At 42.1% G+C, this 18554-nt stretch overlaps 1 protein-coding gene across 1 annotated transcript in view; it reads left to right on the forward strand.

The window, feature by feature from the left end:
- il1rapl1a (interleukin 1 receptor accessory protein-like 1a) overlaps positions 1–15862 on the forward strand; it is a 137934-nt gene extending 122072 nt beyond the window's left edge. The window contains exons 8-13 of the mRNA XM_054615771.1: positions 2590–2722; positions 6780–6925; positions 9691–9837; positions 12132–12302; positions 14484–14528; positions 15141–15862. Of these exons, the coding sequence (XP_054471746.1) occupies positions 2590–2722; positions 6780–6925; positions 9691–9837; positions 12132–12302; positions 14484–14528; positions 15141–15862 (1364 nt within the window). The remainder of the gene's footprint in view (positions 1–2589; positions 2723–6779; positions 6926–9690; positions 9838–12131; positions 12303–14483; positions 14529–15140) is intronic.
- Positions 15863–18554: the final 2692 nt, after the last annotated feature.

An 18554-nucleotide genomic window follows, 5' to 3' on the forward strand; every position in this document is an offset into this window, starting at 1 on the left:
TCGCAAAATCCATCCTGTCTATGTTGTCTTAAAAATTGAGATTGAAATCCATTCCTCTTCATTCACTCTCCTCATGTATAAGCTTTCAATCTCAACGTTTAAGCCAACAAGAAAAAAGCCCTCAAAGTACTCAGATAAATCTGTATTTGAGCATCTACAAATCCATGACAACATACTACATCTGCTGATGCTAAAGCTCTAAAATAGATACAAATGCACCTTGTTTGGTGTTGTTTTGCCAAATAAAACACAATACTTGTAAATCTTTATCATAGCCTAGAAAAGCTTTTTTTTTTATGCAGGACATCATCTCAGCATGTAGTGCAAAATAAATAGATCCTTATTCACATGGCATGGGCCAAAATCTGAAATGACAAATGGCAACATAACATCCAGCTATCGAACTGCATCCATGAATGTGCTGGTGATGTTGCAGGTGTAAGAACGCCCACTGGTGTTTGTTGTTGTGGTGGAAGAAGTAACAAAAGTGGCTGGGAGGGAGTTTTGGGGGAGTGCTGCACTTGGATTAGAATAAGACAGCATGAGGCCTTCAACATTTCCTGTGATTCCCAGGGAGCTCAGTGGAGACTTCCTCTCCAGGCAGCGGCTGCCGGCAGCATGACATTCCTCGTTTGCCATTGATCTGTGGGATAAACTAACAGCATGGGGGAGATTTATAAACAGGGGGAAAAGGGAAATGCTGAATCTGTCTCACACAAAGAGACACGTAGTGGTACATTATGTACTTTGCACAGTTTGGGTACTCCGCACGTTTAACGATTACGTATGGCTATACAGTTAACTGCACCAGCACCTGTTCATGTGTGTGTATTGTTATCACATGCAGGAGGTTCCTATTTTGTAGGTACAGCATGTAGCCTTTGTAAAGCCTGGCTGTGCACAAATACCAAGCTGAGAGTGGCTGTTGAACTTTGGAAATGTCAGCCACTGCTCCTCACAGACAGTACCGTCAGTTCATTCCTGGGCGTCCTCTCGTCCTGCTTTCCTGCACGCCTTGAAACTTTCCTTATGCTGAGAGTGACCTACTGGAATCTTTTGAAGCTGCGTCTGGCTTGTGGGCAGGGGGAGAACAGCGGATACATGTCCTTAGTTCAAACACAAACACTGTTTCAAAAAGAACCTTGCCTGTTTTTGCTCTGAAGACGTGTTCCTCCGGTCACAGCTAGGGCATGTGAGAGAAAGGTGCAGGAGTTGTTAGTGGAGTGGAAGGGACTCAGCGATCATCTTTAGAAGCAACATTTAATGCAGTAGATCTTACTCAAACATGGTTATTTTTTAAGCTTTAGTTAAGTGCTATAGTTTACCTTCTATTCCCTGCACTTGGCTGTTGGGAGCTGTCCATGGTGCTGTCACATGCTAAGTAGGATTAATGAACACATGCCCCATACCAGTACAGTTTACCTTGCACTCCTGCTCATAAATCCTGCTGTGAAACAGGGGAGAAGTGTCTCCTTCAGCCCCCATCCCTGTCAGGCCTTTTCTCCAAGTGCTCCCAAATCACATGCCTCTGAGCCAGACACAGCATTGGCTCTCCCAACAGGAGAGTGTCCTCCACATCACAGTTTACAGTATGTGCTGCATGATGAGCCTCCCTCATCTGTGTGTTGTTTACATGTTGCTGTGTGGTGCCCTGAGAGGCATCAGCAAGGGATTGCTGCACCCCAGGCCTTTTGAGAAACTTCAGAGGAATGCAAAATAAACATGTGCTGGTATATGCCAACAGTGCTTTATCTTTATGTTCACCAGCCTAATACATGCGTAGTTCATGGACACTGAAGGGCTTGCCTGAGTGGGTAAAAGGGGCCTCTTTATGCCAACTGTAATCAGCTCACAGCAGTGCTACATGTTACATTACATTTGTCCCCTCTTACCAACAGATCATCAATGGTTTTGAATGTCCTATTTCTCTTAAATTTGTAAAATTGGTGCATGAAGTATCACCTTTTTTTCCTGTATTGGTATTTGCCCTCTCTGTTGACAGAAAGATAGAATCCATCAATTCACAAAACAAAGACAATGTTGGCAATCACTCCTTCTTCCACATATCATCGACTCACAACAAACTGCTATTGTTGACTCCTGACTTGTCTTCATACCCGGCAGTGGCTCCAAATAAAATAATGTTACTGACAGCCTCCTCTCACTTCCTTCTCTCTCATGGACACGCGGTCTCGAGGGGGGTTGTAGGAAGCTCTTGAGTGCCCCCGTGTGTTCATTACTGTTTACGTTCAGATCAGTATACAGTATGTGTGTGCTTTTGGCATTAGCAAATCAAAGATTTTCCTGAGATTTTTCCCCTTGAACGGGAAAAGAGAAGACATTGTGTGTTCAACTTACATATTCTCTCATGCAACCACTTTTGACATGACTTTTGTTGGATATGTACAAAGAATTGTTAATGCACATGTCACCAATAAATAAAAAATGACTGATTTCTGTTGATGTCCCTGACTTTGAAGGAGCAGACATGTGGTACATATTGTGTGTGTGTTGTGCACATGAATCACACACCTTGCTAAGGCTTCAGGACAATCAAGCATGACAGCATGTCATCTCCTGTCTTTGCAGGAAGTGCTTTGAACCTGACTTGCCGGGCGTTTTTCGGCTACAGTGGTGACGTCAGCCCGCTCATCTACTGGATGAAGGGAGAGAAGTTCATAGAGGACTTGGACGAGGAGCGAATCCAGGAAAGCGACATCAAGTAAGAAACACTGCCGGAATTGATTTCACAGGACGCGTCGCTAATGAGGAATTAATAGCAAATGTAGATACATTCACTGGAAAATGGACGATACCGATGGTTTTGCATGTTTTAGCCCATTAACTCCAAATTGCGTACACTAAACCAACCATTTTCAAGAGATTTATTTGGTGCTTTCCAAGCAGCTGCTGGTTTCCATTTATTTTGCTATAGTGTGAACATCACGCAGATACTTAAAGCATGTTTTAAATATTTATTCCTTCATTTGGTCATAATTTTTTTGGTCTAAAGTACGTTTTTGTCCTGTGGAAATGCACTGGCAAGCAGGTGGAAACAGGATAACTTATTATAACAATATGACTGCACATATCACACACATAGCCAGATAATACGCTATTGAAGTGAGGAGTAACTGTTATACTGTATCATCACATATATACATAATATATAATTTTGGTGCCTGTGTATTGTGTTTCATATTGATTATTTGTCCCATGCCTCATTGCATTTACCAGCTATGCTGTTAAAAAGTCAAGCCACAAGACAAAAAAGAAAACACAGACCTGTACATTGAGAAAAGAAAGCTCCGATTTATTTGTAGTCGTTTCTTTCATTAAAACGTTTTCTGTTCTGCATCTGACTCAAGTCAGGGACGTTGAGGCGTCCTTGAGTTCCACAACAAAGAGAGTTTTCAAGCTATTCATTGTCTGCAGCTGCATTACCAGTTCTAACTAAAATATGAAAATGAATGCAGGTGGTGAGTTGTGTGTCATGATTAAGTTTCAAGTCTTTGCAAAATGTTTTCAGAATGAAATTAGTGGAAACTGGTAGCTGATGCAGTTGTTATGTAAGGCACAGTGCTGTCTTTTAAGTTCTTGGCGTTCATGAACACTTAGCTGTGATGGCTGATGGTTCGGTTCTCTTGCTCTTTCTCAATTTTCAGAAGATATAGAAAAAGTAATATTGTATTCAATATTTTTAAAACACAGATATTTGCTTAAAAATACATAAAGTCATAAAGTAAAACATCCGTTACCATATGACACGCAGTTATACATTCTCTAGTCAGTTTAGCTGTCTTATATCTCCAATTACTGCAAGGTTTGAATTATTTAAAAGGGGATATGGTAGTCTGGAGTTTTAAATAATAATAAATAAATAATAAATCTGAAGATCTCACGTGAATTATATTGTGTTGTGTATATTTTGCATCGATTTAAGTAGTGTCATGGGAACCAATTTCTCTTTCTAACCATTTCTTTCCATGGCACGCATTTTATTTATTCATTTCTGTGAAGCAACTGCAGAAGAGGATGCACATTTCCCACTTTGTACCTACCACCACATTGTGAAACCCCAGTTTTACAAAAAGCAAGTCCATGTCCTGCTTTCTGTCCACATACATGTGTTCCCTAACTTATCACACCCAGGGTGTATATGCTAAATGATGAACACACCTTCAAAAAGCAAGTTCCTCCAACCTGCCCTCTCTTACTGTCTCCTTTAAATTTAACATTGTAGAATTTGCCCGACAAGCCTCACTTCCAGAGCACTAAGACATTTAAAACAAGCCCATTTCCGTGTTTCTCCCTCCTAGTGGTGTAACACATTTAAACAAGTCCATTCCCTGCTCCATGTGCATGTTTCCCATTAGGGCTGTTTGGAGAGGCTGCAGCTCTGGGGAGACAGCCCTGTCAGATGGTTAACAACTGCCATTTTTCACACTGCCGCCACTATTGCTATCTCCCTCGCTGCACCCACCTATAGCGGCATGCAGATGGGCTGCAGGGAGCTGAGGAGGAGGGGAAGGGAGGCAGAGAGGGAGCAAGATAGGGAAGGAATGGAAAGAATAAGAAATGTGGTAGAAGTCACTTAGGAGGAAAAGTAAAGAAGACACATCCGTGATAGTGTGTTTGCTTGTGCACTGATATGAACATGCAACAGAAACAAATCTCATTTTTAAACCACCAGCGCTGCTCTCCTGTCTGACTGACTTCTCTCTCTTCCTCCATTAGTCCCTGACACCAGGATTCCCGCGCTCCCTGGCTGAGGAGTTATCTTTTTAATAATTCATACCGATATTTCATGCAGCGGATCAATAATGTATTTGATCATCCACTCTCTGTTGCTGATGCTGCCACCCTGAGCTTTTCCACATCAGGCCTGTGACTTTTTTTTTTTTTTTTTTAGCTTCCACGAAATCAGATATATTCCATGGTCCAGGCAAAGACAGGGAGCGATGGAGAGAAAGGATAGGAGAAACTGAACATGAGAAACGTGTGCTTACCCTGCAGCCAAGCTGTCTACCTTTTTAAGAAGATCCAATGGGCATGTTTCTAAGGGTTACCTCTCGTCTTCAGGCTGGCACCCACACACTTTAGCTTTATTACTATCGGTAGCCAAGCTTGAGCTAAGAGACAAGCAGTTATACCAAAGGCGTAGAGTTTCTGCAGGCATTTATTTACCCAACTCCGAGCCTATTGATTCAGAGGAGTTCATTTCTACGGTAGCCCGAGCCCATAAATTCTCATTTGCACCACATGGACAGGGCTATTGTTGTTATCATAGCACGGATGACTGGACATTAGCATAGCATGCAGAGATTAATAAATTAGCAAAACAAATCTGTCTCAGCATAGTAAAGAAGGTGATCGATATGTTATTGACCCAATTCAGTTGGTATTTTTTGTAGTTTTACCTTAAATTGCATGTGGAAAAGGAACAAATTAGTTGCAGAGAGGGAATGAGAAAAAATATTGAAAAGAAAAAAGTGCCCGAAGTAACCACAAAAATGTGTTTTCACCGATTTACTCATTCGGCTAACTTGATATCGATAAGTAATCATGAAGTGTGTTATGGGCTGCCATTCACCTCCCATCCCTATTGGTGGGCTTCACCTGGACCTTGTTATCCATCCGTTCTAACTTTAGGTTCCTCATCCTGGTCTTTTGAGACTCAGGTTGAACAGCGGTGGTCATTATCCATCAGGTTGTATGGCAGCGAGCTCTGTTGCCTCATATAGTGTGATAATGTGAAACTGGAGGCTTCAAAGTACCCACCGCTCCCTGGAGAGACATGAATTATTCCCGTGCCTACTTCTCCCAGCGCCCCAGCGCCCCAGCGCCCCAGGCCCACAACCCCATTGCACAACAAACTCAAGCTGAAAATACAAACATCATCAGCACTGCCTCAGCCTCTCCACGCAAAGCCCATGATACACTTTCAATTACCGATGCCAAATCTCCCCAACAAGCTGTCCTTATGTGCAGTTTATCGGCTCGAAGGCGAGAGAGAAGAGAGAAGCTTGAGAGTCATTATACCCCTACACACTCAAGCACACACTCACACACACACACACACACACACACACACACACACACACACACACACACACACACACACACACACTTTCCTCATCCCACTCCGCCTTCTCAACACAGCCCTTATTAACACATACAGTAGATACACACACACAGAGGAGATCTCTTTCTCATTTGCACTTTTTTTCCTCCAATGTGTAATTTGTGCTGAGGGTGCTGCAAAAGTGGGCTAAGTAGTGTATCCAAGGTATGAGGGAGCATTATCTCCCCATTCTCTCCTCCATCAGGCTCAACCAGCCCAGCGGGGGACGCTCATTTACTTTATGGAATATTACTTTCTCTCTGTTACCATGGCAGCCGCTATAAAAAGATTGTCTTCTGATCGCCATTATTTGATTTCTCCCCCGCCCGTCCCTTCCGCACTCGCCGTGGAAGAGCCCTTATTGATTTTCATTTCTCATATGCTTTGAGTGCGGAGAGAAGAAATCAACATACTTTGAAGTACTTACAGTTACACAAAAGGGTCTTCATCAAGATATAGTTGTACAGAAACACCCTGCTCACGGGCATTTCTGGGACTGCTGCACTCTGGATCACCACTCACCACATTCATTAACACTGATTACATGTTCTTGTGCATTAGCACAGAGGAAAGCCTCTTCTCATCTACTGTTTCCAAAATTACTGCTGCAGGGAAAGAATAGCCCAGTTAGTTTTATCGTTTGTTTGTTTTGCAGGATTGTCAAGGAGCATCTCGGTGAGCAGGAAGTGGCCATTTCCTTGACTATTGACTCCTTGGAGGAGGAGGACCTGGGAAATTACTCCTGTTATGTGGAAAATGGTAACGGCCGTCGGCAAGCTACCATCCAGCTCTTCAGACGGGGTAAGGGCTCTTTGACGTTTCCCACTGAAACCTTGAGGAGTGTAAAGCCCTCAACATTCAGATTTTGCATTTCATTTCCCCGTAGGTGGCTTTAAGGTTGGAAAGATTCACCAATCCCTTACTTTCTGACACTATCATACATATATCAGCTTTTCATTAAAGATATATGATGAATGAAGTATTCAAAGCCTCGTTGCTCCATTTCATCCAATAAAATATATTCTTAATGTCTTTTGCATCATTTTATACACATGCCCCCAAACGTCAGCCTTACATATTTGGTATATTTGGGAACTCTCGGGATCTCCGTAAGGACTTTGGAATAAGGTTCTTTGTGTTGTGAACAAAACTTGGCTGCACAGAAGTCACTGCTTCATTGAGGTTAAAGGTGTTAAAGTGGCTCTAATCAATATTTTTATAGTAATGTGAAAGGGGTCACTGGTAGCAACAAGCCCACAAAGAGTTAGCAACTGAGTGATGTTTCCCTCCAGTCTTTGGAACGTTTTAGCGTCTTCCAGCTTATTGTTTTCAAAGGTAAAAGCTTTAATAAACCCACTGGACACTAGACAGACAAAGCTAGACCAAGATATTTTCATCAAGACTTGGTGGAGACCACACAGAGCTAAAAGGAGAGAAAATATTGGATTTGCATACAACAGGTAGCCCAAGACATAAATCCAAATGAACACTAATGTTGCTCTGTATCTGAGATATTTGTAAATGGGCAACTTTTCTATTTTGTTTGCCATACTAACTTCATACGGTCATGGTACGGTATAATAGTGTTTTAAAGCTTATTTTTGCTTCTGATCACATGTAGCCAACAAATCAGGTTTAAAGCTTTCAGGTGTTCACGGTATAAACACATCTGATTCTTTAAAATCACTTCAGATTTTGAAATATTTATTTACCAAAACAAAGAACACTTCAAATACAATTGCTTCATCCAACCAAAGACCATACAGCACTGTTTTAAACAGCATCCTTTTGTCTGTCCTCTCTGGTCAATTTTTCTTCATCTACACGTGTTAACATTCTGTGCTTGAGCTCCACTTGGTTGTGCCGCTGCTCTCGATGTGTGTTCCAGCAGCTGTGTAGCTATTTTGTCTCTCTAGCATGACTTGTCTGAAGCTCTTTTCACGCGCTGGTTGTCACCCTGCAAAGAGAAGTAATTTGATGGCTGTTTAAACAGCAAATTGGTCCTCAGCTTTTCCCAACAGGCCAATAAGTTCAGCATACAATTACATTTTAAGTCCTTATCTGTCTGTCTCCTCGCTTTAATCTTTGTCTCTTTGACCGTCTTTTGTAAGTGGCCCAATTCCTTTTGAGTGGTCTTTGTAGACTCCAGACCGCTTCATTTGGGTCTCTCTTTCAAAGCAGCATTTCCAGGGAGAGGGATGCTATGAAAGCCTTAAAGTCAAGCTCTCTCACTCTCGCTCTCTCTCTGTCTAACAGATTATTCTGATGTTTATTTCATGTTTCCCCTCCCGGAATGCATCACTCATAAACCCTGCAGCAGGTATGTGAATGTCTCTGCAGGCTGCCTTGCCTTCCTTATCAGGAGAAGGAGAAAGATGGGAAGGGACATAGTGGGAAATTATTGTTAGTTAAAAGCATTAAAGTTTTAAGGAATGGTTGGGAAATTACATTTTACAGGGCCAAATAATACGGCTATCATTCTTAGATACATCAAGGGTAATGTGCTGACTGATACAGACAATCTGTCTTTACAAGTTAAAGGACACGTTTGATTGATTTGGAGAAATACCCTTATTTGCCTTGTTAAAGCTACCGCCAGCAGCAGGTGACAAAGTGTTACTATACGGTGGTATAACTTCACTTCTTTCCAAGGCAGCCTCACATGTTTTAGATACTCTGTTGATGAGCAACACTCGCTTGTGGGAAGGAAAATTATTAAAATAAAATGGCTTGCATTGAAAACTTGTGAGAATACCTCATGTCACTAAAAGAAAAGTAAAGGTACTTGCAGTGTACATTATCTGCAATAAACAATGGCTGCATTGTGGTTGCCATGGCAGCCGTGCAGTGTTCCAGTCCTCAGTAACAGAGATATAAGGTGGACCTGTTCTAGCGGAGCCAACCAGGTAAATGCTGCTCTCAGACACAACATAACTCATCCTTCCCCAAGCTGGGTCTCTGGGGAGATGGAGAGCAGATAATAAAGAGAAGAAATGAATGGAGAGACAATGGGAGAGAAAAGAGCGGGGAGGAGAAGCAAGAAAAGGTATGATTGAGAGGGGAGTGAGTGAGATGAGTAGACTGAAGCCTTTTGTTTTGAAAATTCCTCCATCCAAGTCCACAATTGTCTCAAGTTCCACTATGGACTACAGCCAAAGTGCAGAGCTGTGTCATCGCTGCGCTGTTCCAAAGAAATGAACCCAATTTCTCATCATCGCCTTTTTTCTCTCTCCATGTGTCTCCCTGCACTGTGCCCTCTCATTTTTCCCAAAGTCATTATGAGCCCTCGCGTCTCTCCCCGCTGAAGATTGATGCGCTTTCGCCAATGAAAGTACTGATGATTAACCTGCCTTCCAGCAAATGTAAATGTGTCCTATAAGTGCCTCATCCTGAGAGGTTAACAGGGAAATGGAGAAGGGAAAAAAAGACCTATGAGTCCAAACTGCTGCAGAATAAAGTCAAATGCCTGTTTTTTGTGTATTTATAAGAGGTATGTGTATTCCCCATACCTCCCCATGGTTGTCTCAGGCGTTTAAAATCTTTTCTGGTCTGTGTGTCGTCCTCAGCAGAGCTCATGTACACCGTGGAGCTGGCAGGAGGGCTGGGAGCGATCCTGCTGCTGCTCATCTTCCTCATCTCCCTCTACAAATGCCACAAGATAGAGCTGATGCTTTTCTACAGGAGGCACTTTGGCAGCGAGGATGTGGATGGAGGTAAAGGCGGAACACAAAGCATCACAAACAAACACTCCCTCTGTTTCCAACTGAAGACGTACAACTTGCTCTCACTTTGTCCTCACCAGGCTTTACTTTTCAACACTTCTGTGTTGATCGAGCACAGATGACTGTGTATGTGCCTGTGTGGGTTTGTTTTCATGGATGTGAATAGGTTCTGTTTCTTTACCCATGTGAATAAGATTTAATGGGTGGGTGGTTGTGTGTGTGTGTGTGTGTGTGTGTGTGTGTGTGTGTGTGTGTGTGTGTGTGTGTGTGTGTGTGTGTGTGTGTGTGTGTGTGTGTGTGTGTGTGTGTGTGTGTGTTCTGTCAGAGCCTCTATCCATAACAGACTCCCTGGTAGATACAAATGTCTTCTCCTATCTCAGTGACAGGAGCCCATTTCCTCTCTCTCTCTCTCTCTCCACTGTTGGTGTAGAGATGCACGTGATTGTGTGTGCATTGCTGCAATGGCTACATAGGGAGGAGAGGAGACAGATTTTCAATTTGTTGCCCATTTAAAAAGAGATCAGTCTCAATATGTCATGGAATGATGCCCACCCTCTGCTGTCGAAGGCCAGATAGCGGGACATGGGGACGGGGCAGGCTCGATGCTCCTCCCTGAGAGACAAATAGGTGTTGCATACAGCCTGAAATTTGAGGCCAACTTTCTCTTTTCTCTACAGATTAAAGTTAACTTCTGCTTCAGTTAATGATTTGTCTGTTTGTGTCCCAGTATCTTCCCTATTTTTTGCTTTGTATTTTGACTCTTCCGGCTTTCTTTTCGAAAAAATTCTAGAAAATACTGTACTCATTTTTTAATCATCTGGATTGTTTCTACAGTAGCATGAATTATCTATTACACGCTGTTTTGTTGACTCAGACTTCCACATGATTAAGTCATACCACCAGGGATCCGCAGATACAAGCTGTTTTTGATTTTCCAAGTTTGCTAGGTGGTTAATTTGAGGTTGGTTGCTAATTTGAAGGCGTCGTTTGATGTGTGGATCCTATCGAGCGCAGCGTTGGCCTTTCCAGTGAGTTTCAAAGCTATGTGTGCTCCTCAAAGAGTTTGTGAAAAAGCCCCTTTTTCCCTTCTTGGCTGTCCCACAATCCAGTTTCTACAGAGCGTAATGACTAGGACTCAATGAACATGTCACCAGTAGAGCTTTTTTCCCATCGTCTATGTTCTGCCATTTCAGTTCTTCCCACTGTCTTCTGGGAAATCAGTTTGAGGTGGGGAATAGGATATCGCCTGAGTGTTGATTTGGGTATTTTTGTGTCTACCCCAATTTATTTTTCATATACACTTTATGGCCAAAGATATATTGGCACCGCTGACCAAATGCTCTTATGTAATTTTGGTGCTGTGGCTGTTTTTTTTTATCTTGGCCACTTTTATTCCAATTAAGGATGCTAAAGCATGGTTTGTAGAAGTATATTTCCCGTTCCAGCATGAGATGAGAAAGATCAAGACAGAAATGGTGAACTTGAACTTGATGAACCGGAACGTTGACTACGAGTCAGGTCTTATCACTTAACATCAGTGTTCGACTTCACTAATACTTCATGCTAAATGGGAGCAAATCCCTGAATCTAGGATCTGTGGAAAGCCCTCCCAGAAGTTGTAGCAGCATTTTACAAAAATGCAGATATGATTGAAATATCACCGGTCCGGTGTTTTGAATAAAAACAAACTTTGAGGTTGATGCAGACGATGTAAACTAATGACATGATGTACAAAACACTATTAGCATTTTTTCTTAAAAATTGTACAATGAAGTTGATGGTTTGAAGTCAGGCTCTAGCCTACATTATATTGACACTAATACAACATATTCAATAAAAGCGATATGACATAATGAATATTTGATTATTTTACAATGCAACATGATTTCAAAGTAATTAAAAATAATATTACAGTGTTGTGATGCTTTGATAAACTAACAGTGTAATTATTACCTAATTTATTACAGACATTTTCATTTTGTGTGCTATACAGATGAGATTTTGATAACAAAATTAGGAGCACAGTGTTTTGTGTTTAGGGTTTTATAATTGAAACTGCTGTGAAAGATGAACCAAAGCAGTTGTAAAATAATGAGATGGTTTTAATCAAATATGGGTGCACTGCTCAGGTGTCCTCATACTTTTCCCCATCGAGTGTATGTGTATACAGGTTTTTCAGTGTGCCACGAGGACTTCAGGGATATTGTTCCATTTTAGCTGGATGTTAATGCATTCAGTGCACCTTCTTCATGAGCCACCCCCTGTTGTTTCTCTCCGTGTTTCAGAAAACAAAGATTACGATGCGTACCTGTCCTACACCAAAGTGGACCCTGACCAGTGGAGTCAGGAGACCAAGGAGGAGGAGCGCTTTGCCCTGGAGATCCTCCCTGATGTCCTGGAGAAACATTACGGCTACAAACTCTTCATCCCAGATCGAGACCTCATTCCAACAGGAAGTAAGCGCTGTGGCTGTTTATATACACGTGGTTGCATACACATGTTTATGTGTCATCAATGTATAGTGAGGGCATTTACAGTTGCTGGTATACTGTGGTTGTTGCTGCATTGTGTGGCACATTTGTTCCACTTTCATTATTCAGTGTAAAGGACCATGCCACAACAACATTAGTTAAAAGGTTTTAAAAAAATGAGCAAGTATTGGATGTTGAGGGTGGATGTGAGGACGAGGATGAAGGTGGAGGAGAGAGTTGTTCATTTAGGCCAGTGTGGGAGGGATATTTTGAAGACTGGGAGAAGAGTCAACAGACTTAAACGGAGCTAAGGTGAGGGTGAGCTTGACAAAGTGAAATTCAGATGAGATGATCAGCAACCAAGGACTTGAATCGTTTGAGCTGATTTGTCCAGTTTGGCTGCTGTGGAAGCAACGCCAATGCCGGAAAAATGTCCTGAAGATCTGCCAGAAATACGGAGGACTTGGTGAAAATGTGTGTAACCAGAATCTAGTGGCCATTCTCCATGTTTCAGAGAGAAAGAGTGTGTCATGAGGTGAAGCTTTGATGGCACACCTGGAACTGATTTGGTCAGTGTTTCTTATGGGCTGAGACATGAGGGGGAATGATGCTTCCAGTTGGTTTTACTTCTCCAGAGTGTGAATGTCAGAGAGTCAGAAGTATGAATGGCAATGTCAGATTGATTGGGGTGAAGAGACGGATTATAGGGAGCACCTCAGGTAGCCAGCAAAATGTGTAATTAAGAGTAAGTTAAGTCAAGGGGGGGGATGCCTAGAGAATGGATGCAGAGGCTGAGAAGGTCGTAGGTGAGAAAAAAAACGTGGGAATGGGAAATAGAAGGACAGGGGCAGCTCCTTAACTAGCTTGATAAAAACAGAGATTCTTGGAAAGCAGGTCTGCATGTTGGAGGAGCAGAATTTCAAAAAATTGCAGAGATACATGATGTCTAGAGGGCAGAAGGATGGACGATGACTGCAGAACGAGATCTTTAGGATTCCTACAACTGCTGTGTTGTCAAAAGATTGGCAGGTATGACAGCTCATGGACCGCAGACAAAGGACAGTTGGGGAGCAGCACTCCAGGTTTTGGCAGATATGGGAAGAGTCAAGAAGACAGGACTGAAATGACTGAAGCAGAATCGCTTTAAAATAGATAATTGAATCATACAGATAGATCTACAGATTGAGATCCATTCTGGGTTGATTCTTTGGTGTAACAGAAATTAGAGTTGTTGAACTTTTTAGACTGAAGAAAGCATGCAGAAGGAAGCATGCAATCTGAGATAAGGAAGACATGATGGGTTAACCAGGTATAAGTAGTCCTGACAGGTGTTTAGAGTTGAGGCATGGCCCTTCACTGGTTAATAAGTCCATCAGTTAAAAGTGTTTGTTATGTGTGGTTCTTCTGTATTGTTTTCCACTGTCACTGTCTTGTGTTTCAATGTTTTGTGCTTTGTGGGCAGATTCAAGCAGAGCGCATTTACACTCACAAATAATTAGTGATGCTTATTCCAAATTTCCGAATAAGAGAAGGATCTCAAATACTTTGGACCAATTTTCTTGCATCCTCTCTAATCTCTCCGGATAGAAGATTTAGTCTTTTTACACTGGCTATCCTCATATTACGTACTATAGACATGGGAATATGATATACACTGTGTACCAGGAGATGATATATTGAACAAATGCATCATCCTCCCCGGTTTCCATCCATGCATTAATAAATCCCGGAAAATTCTGTCTGAACATATTCTCATGCGTGCTAACTCTGCTTAGTAGTCCGTCTCTGCCAGTGGTGCACAGTGTGCTCTAGTTAGTCGTAACGCTGTGTGTTTGTACTGTAGGCTTCCTGTGGAACAGATAAAACGCAAATACGTCCTAGTTGGTCCAGATAGAATTAAACATCAGTGGGAAATGTGTGAAGGCTCCGAGCCCCGCCGCCTCTTTCCTTTAATCAAAAGAAGATTGCTGCCGGCATCAGTTGCCAAGCAAACTCATTGTAGATGAATGCCCAATCAGGGAAACATGGTATATGATTAATCACATGTGAAATATAAAAAAGATGAGTGCGAGGAGAAGCGGCCGCTTTCAACAGCTGTGTTGATCATGTTTCTGTGTCTGTACTGTGTTCTGCCTGTGACCTAAATGTTACCATGTTTATGTTTAGGTCTCACCAATGAGCATTACCAGGACGAAACACGGCTCTTTGGAGGTACTCGCCCGCAGTCTTTTTCCTCTTGTATCAGCTGCTGTCATTTACTTGCTCCCAGGAAGTCCCATAGAGACGCATAGAGTGGCACTGTTGTGTGATCGGAAACGTTCAGTAGACAGAGACTCAGCCTAATCCTATAGACTGTGCTGCTTTATCAATCATGGCCCCCGCCATCAAGAGCCATTTAGTGCAGCGCTTAGCTTTGTCTGTGGGTCTTCCCCTCCAGAGTTTAGATAACAATACATAGAATAATACTTCACTCTGCACCAGAACAAAATACATATTCAACTGAACAAAGAGCAGGCTTTTAGATATGTATGTACACACACATACTGTACATAGTCCCTTTGTCTTTCTCTACACACTATGAGCTACACACTTAATGAGTTGTTATTTGAGCAGATGCTGGAGGTGGACAGTAAAATAGCCACCTGTCATTGTCTTGTGTTCTGTGTCTGATGCTGTATGTTCATCTTTGTGTCATGGTCCTGTCCTCATTAAATCGAATGTCTAGCTGAAAACATACTGAATGTACATCACTCTGCTATCTCGCTGTTCTCATGTCTTATGCGTGTTTGTTCTTTTCTCCCTTCGACCCGTGGTTTCCTGCAGCCTACATAGAGGACGTGGCGCGCTGTGTGGACCAGAGCAAGCGCCTCATTATAGTTATGACGCCCAACTACGTGGTGCGGCGGGGCTGGAGCATCTTCGAGCTGGAGACGCGGCTGCGGAACATGCTCGTGACTGGTGAGATCAAAGTCATCCTGATCGAGTGCGCCGAGCTGCGCGGCATCATGAACTACCAGGAGGTGGAGGCTCTCAAGCATACCATTAAAACCCTCACCGTCATCAAGTGGCGCGGCCCCAAGAGCAACAAGCTCAACTCCAAGTTCTGGAAGCAGCTGCAGTACGAGATGCCGTTCAGGCGCACAGAGCCCATGCTCACCCACGAGCCGGCGCTGGACGTCAGCGAGCAGGGCCCCTTCGGAGAGCTGCAGACCGTCTCCGCCATCTCCATGGCAGCGGCCACCTCCACCGCCATGGCGACCGCCCACCCCGAGCTGCGATCCACTTTCCACAACACCTACCACACCACCATGAGGCAGAAACACTACTACCGCAGCTACGAGTATGACTTACCCCCGGGAGGAACCCTGCCACCTCTCTCTTCTCTGGGGAACCAGCACACCTACTGCAACATCCCACTGACACTGCTGAACGGACAGAGGCCCCCCGGGAAGAGCCGAGAGCACAGCCTGGAGGAAGCGCACGCTAACAACGCCATGCTCCCTCTGCTGCCGAGAGAAACCAGCATCTCCAGCGTCATCTGGTAATGATGAAGAGGCTCAGCATCGGCTGCGGGAAGATCAGTCAGAGCCAGATACGACGAGGCTCAGTCTGGTGGCTCTGAGGAACACGGTTCATGGTCGTGATTACGGCGTAAGTGTTTTGGATCCATTTGGTTCCAACCGTTGTTAACTAACAGCAAGTGATGGCGATACAGCAGGTTTTTGGACATGGTTTCCCTTGTTTTGCTGTTTTTTTTCAAGGGGACATCACATTTTCTATGTGGAACTACAGGAGATATAATAAAAACACTGTTTCATCTACTAGCAAGAAATGGACTTGCGAGAACTCCACATTAAAGAACCAACACTCTATGGCAATTGTGCATACACATACATACACAGATGTGCATACACACAAACAAAAGGAAAACAGGGTCTTGTACATATATTTCAATTTCTTTGTAGCATCAGTGTTTTCCTGTTTTGTTCTTTTGTTTGTTTTATTCAACCATGTTTGTTGCCTTCTATATTGTAGGACTTTGCTTTAACTTCTTATACAGAGTTGTATATTTTTTGTTATTTTCTCTTTTTGGTTTATTTTTTATTCTTATTTCAATGCGCTTGTTTGGAAAGCCAGTATGTCATGTACCTGCGCTGTTGTGTTCTATTTTTGTTTGTTTGTTTGTTTTTAAATCTTTGTGTAGTTTAAGAGAACATTTTTAACACTTTTTGGAATTGCCTGGACATTTCAGGAGCTTCATGGAGCTGAAACTTCTTTTTGTTGACCTGTAAAAGGTGTATCTAGTTTTAAAGGAAACTCTTTTAAAAAATCATAGAATATGCAAAAAGAAGGAGGGACTGGCAAAAATACACCGTCCTGTGGGACTGGAAAGGGGGAGCGATTGGGGGGCAGTGCTAGTCCTCTCCAATCAGATAGACCGGCAGATCTCTCTCTAAAGCTTCATATTTTCTATTGAAACAAACAGCCTTGCTGTTTTAGAGTGATAGTGAATTGCCTCACCTTAAAAGGAAATCTGTAGATTATTTTAAAAAGAATTCTATTTTTGTAACACAAAAGAGTTTGCTTGAGAAGTCATACTTATTTGCATTTCATCTGCCATAGAAAGGGGATTGGTGTATAAGTGTTATGCTGGTTTTGTACACTTGCAATGTGGTTCCTGGTTTGTTAAGAGGTTAAGGTGGCGTTTGAATCCCACATGAAAAAAAATATCTCCTAAACTGTTCTAGATTCAAAAGCAAAGCATTTTCAATGTTTTGGTTTTTAAAACATAATATTATTCCCATCCTGATAATTACTTTGGTTCATATGGATAGTTCATGTTTAAGGAAAGAAAAGAATACATTTGTGTTTTGAAAGACTTTTTAAATATATTTGAAGGTGTGATTTTTGAGTATGCATAGCAAATAGATATGTATTCTATATATAATATAGATATTTATATAAATATATAAACACGATTTTCACTCGGAAAGAAATGTCTAACTTTATAGAAACACAATCATTATCAGTTGCCCTTACTTTCTCACTGCACATTAAAAACATTGATTTCCTTGATGTTTTTATTTTGTGTCCAACTATTTGTTGCCAGTAATTCATAACATCTGTTTCACGTACTGATTACATGACCCAAAAAACACCATGACCATCACTCTCTTTGACTGTATGAGTAATGAGTGGAAAAGTGGGTCCGTCAGGGACGATGAACAAGCATCAGGATACTTTAGAAAAGTAAACTGTGCACAATACTACAAGACTAAAGTAATACTAGACAACCAGAAATCAGTGTGTGCATCTGCACATTCTGATTATTAACGGAAATAACTACTGGTTATAAAGGATAGATTCACATTTTTCTCATACAATGAAACTATTTAGCTTGCTGCTTCACACTGGCCATAAAGAGATCCCTTGTTGACATGTTTCCAATGGAAAAACGGGGATTAAAATCCAGGGTTCTCATTCTATGAATGAATCATGAGGCCAAAATCACGCTTCGGCAGTCTGAGTTAATCAAATCAATACCTTCTTTTTTTAAAGTACAAAATTCCCTCAGTGATTCCCCACAGTGTTTTAATGCCGAGCTGCTTTGGACAGACAGTAACACAACTGAGACATTTAGTTGAATTTTCTCTTGATTTGTCTTAGTCATTCTAAAGCGTCATATTAGCTTTGGTCAAACATTTGTCCCTAGAACGAGAACTGTTGATTTTGTCCCCAATTGATTATATTTAGAAGTGCATTAAGGAGGGAATTTCGTAATATCCGAATAAGCAGCAAGCAAAGATTGTTTCAATGTTCATATGAACAGTTTTATTCAGAAACCCCAGTCGAACCCATTATGAAATGTGCTTTGCAAACCATGAGTCATGAGAGCTTTACAAAAGAGAGTAGGGAGGAGCTACTGTCCAGATGTTTGGACTCTTTGTGTTCTTGTCCTCCAGTGATTCTCACATTTCATTCAATAACCCTAACAAGCATTATCATTTACAGCAGAATGTCAATGCAGATTGCAAATGAGAAAAGTCAACAATAAGACATGTGATGATGGAGGTCATGATCGGAATCTCACAGTTTGAAGAGGGCTGATATCGGGGTTTCTACAACTCTCACCATGCAATGGCAATTTTCCCCTGGTACGACAGCGGCAGGAGATTTTTTGTTGCATCTTATGCCCCCTTGCTCTCTCCCAACATTTCCTGTCTTTCTTTCCTGTCA

Source organism: Anoplopoma fimbria, chromosome 16, assembly GCF_027596085.1.
Source record: "Anoplopoma fimbria isolate UVic2021 breed Golden Eagle Sablefish chromosome 16, Afim_UVic_2022, whole genome shotgun sequence".
Classification (NCBI taxonomy): Eukaryota; Metazoa; Chordata; class Actinopteri; order Perciformes; family Anoplopomatidae; genus Anoplopoma; species Anoplopoma fimbria.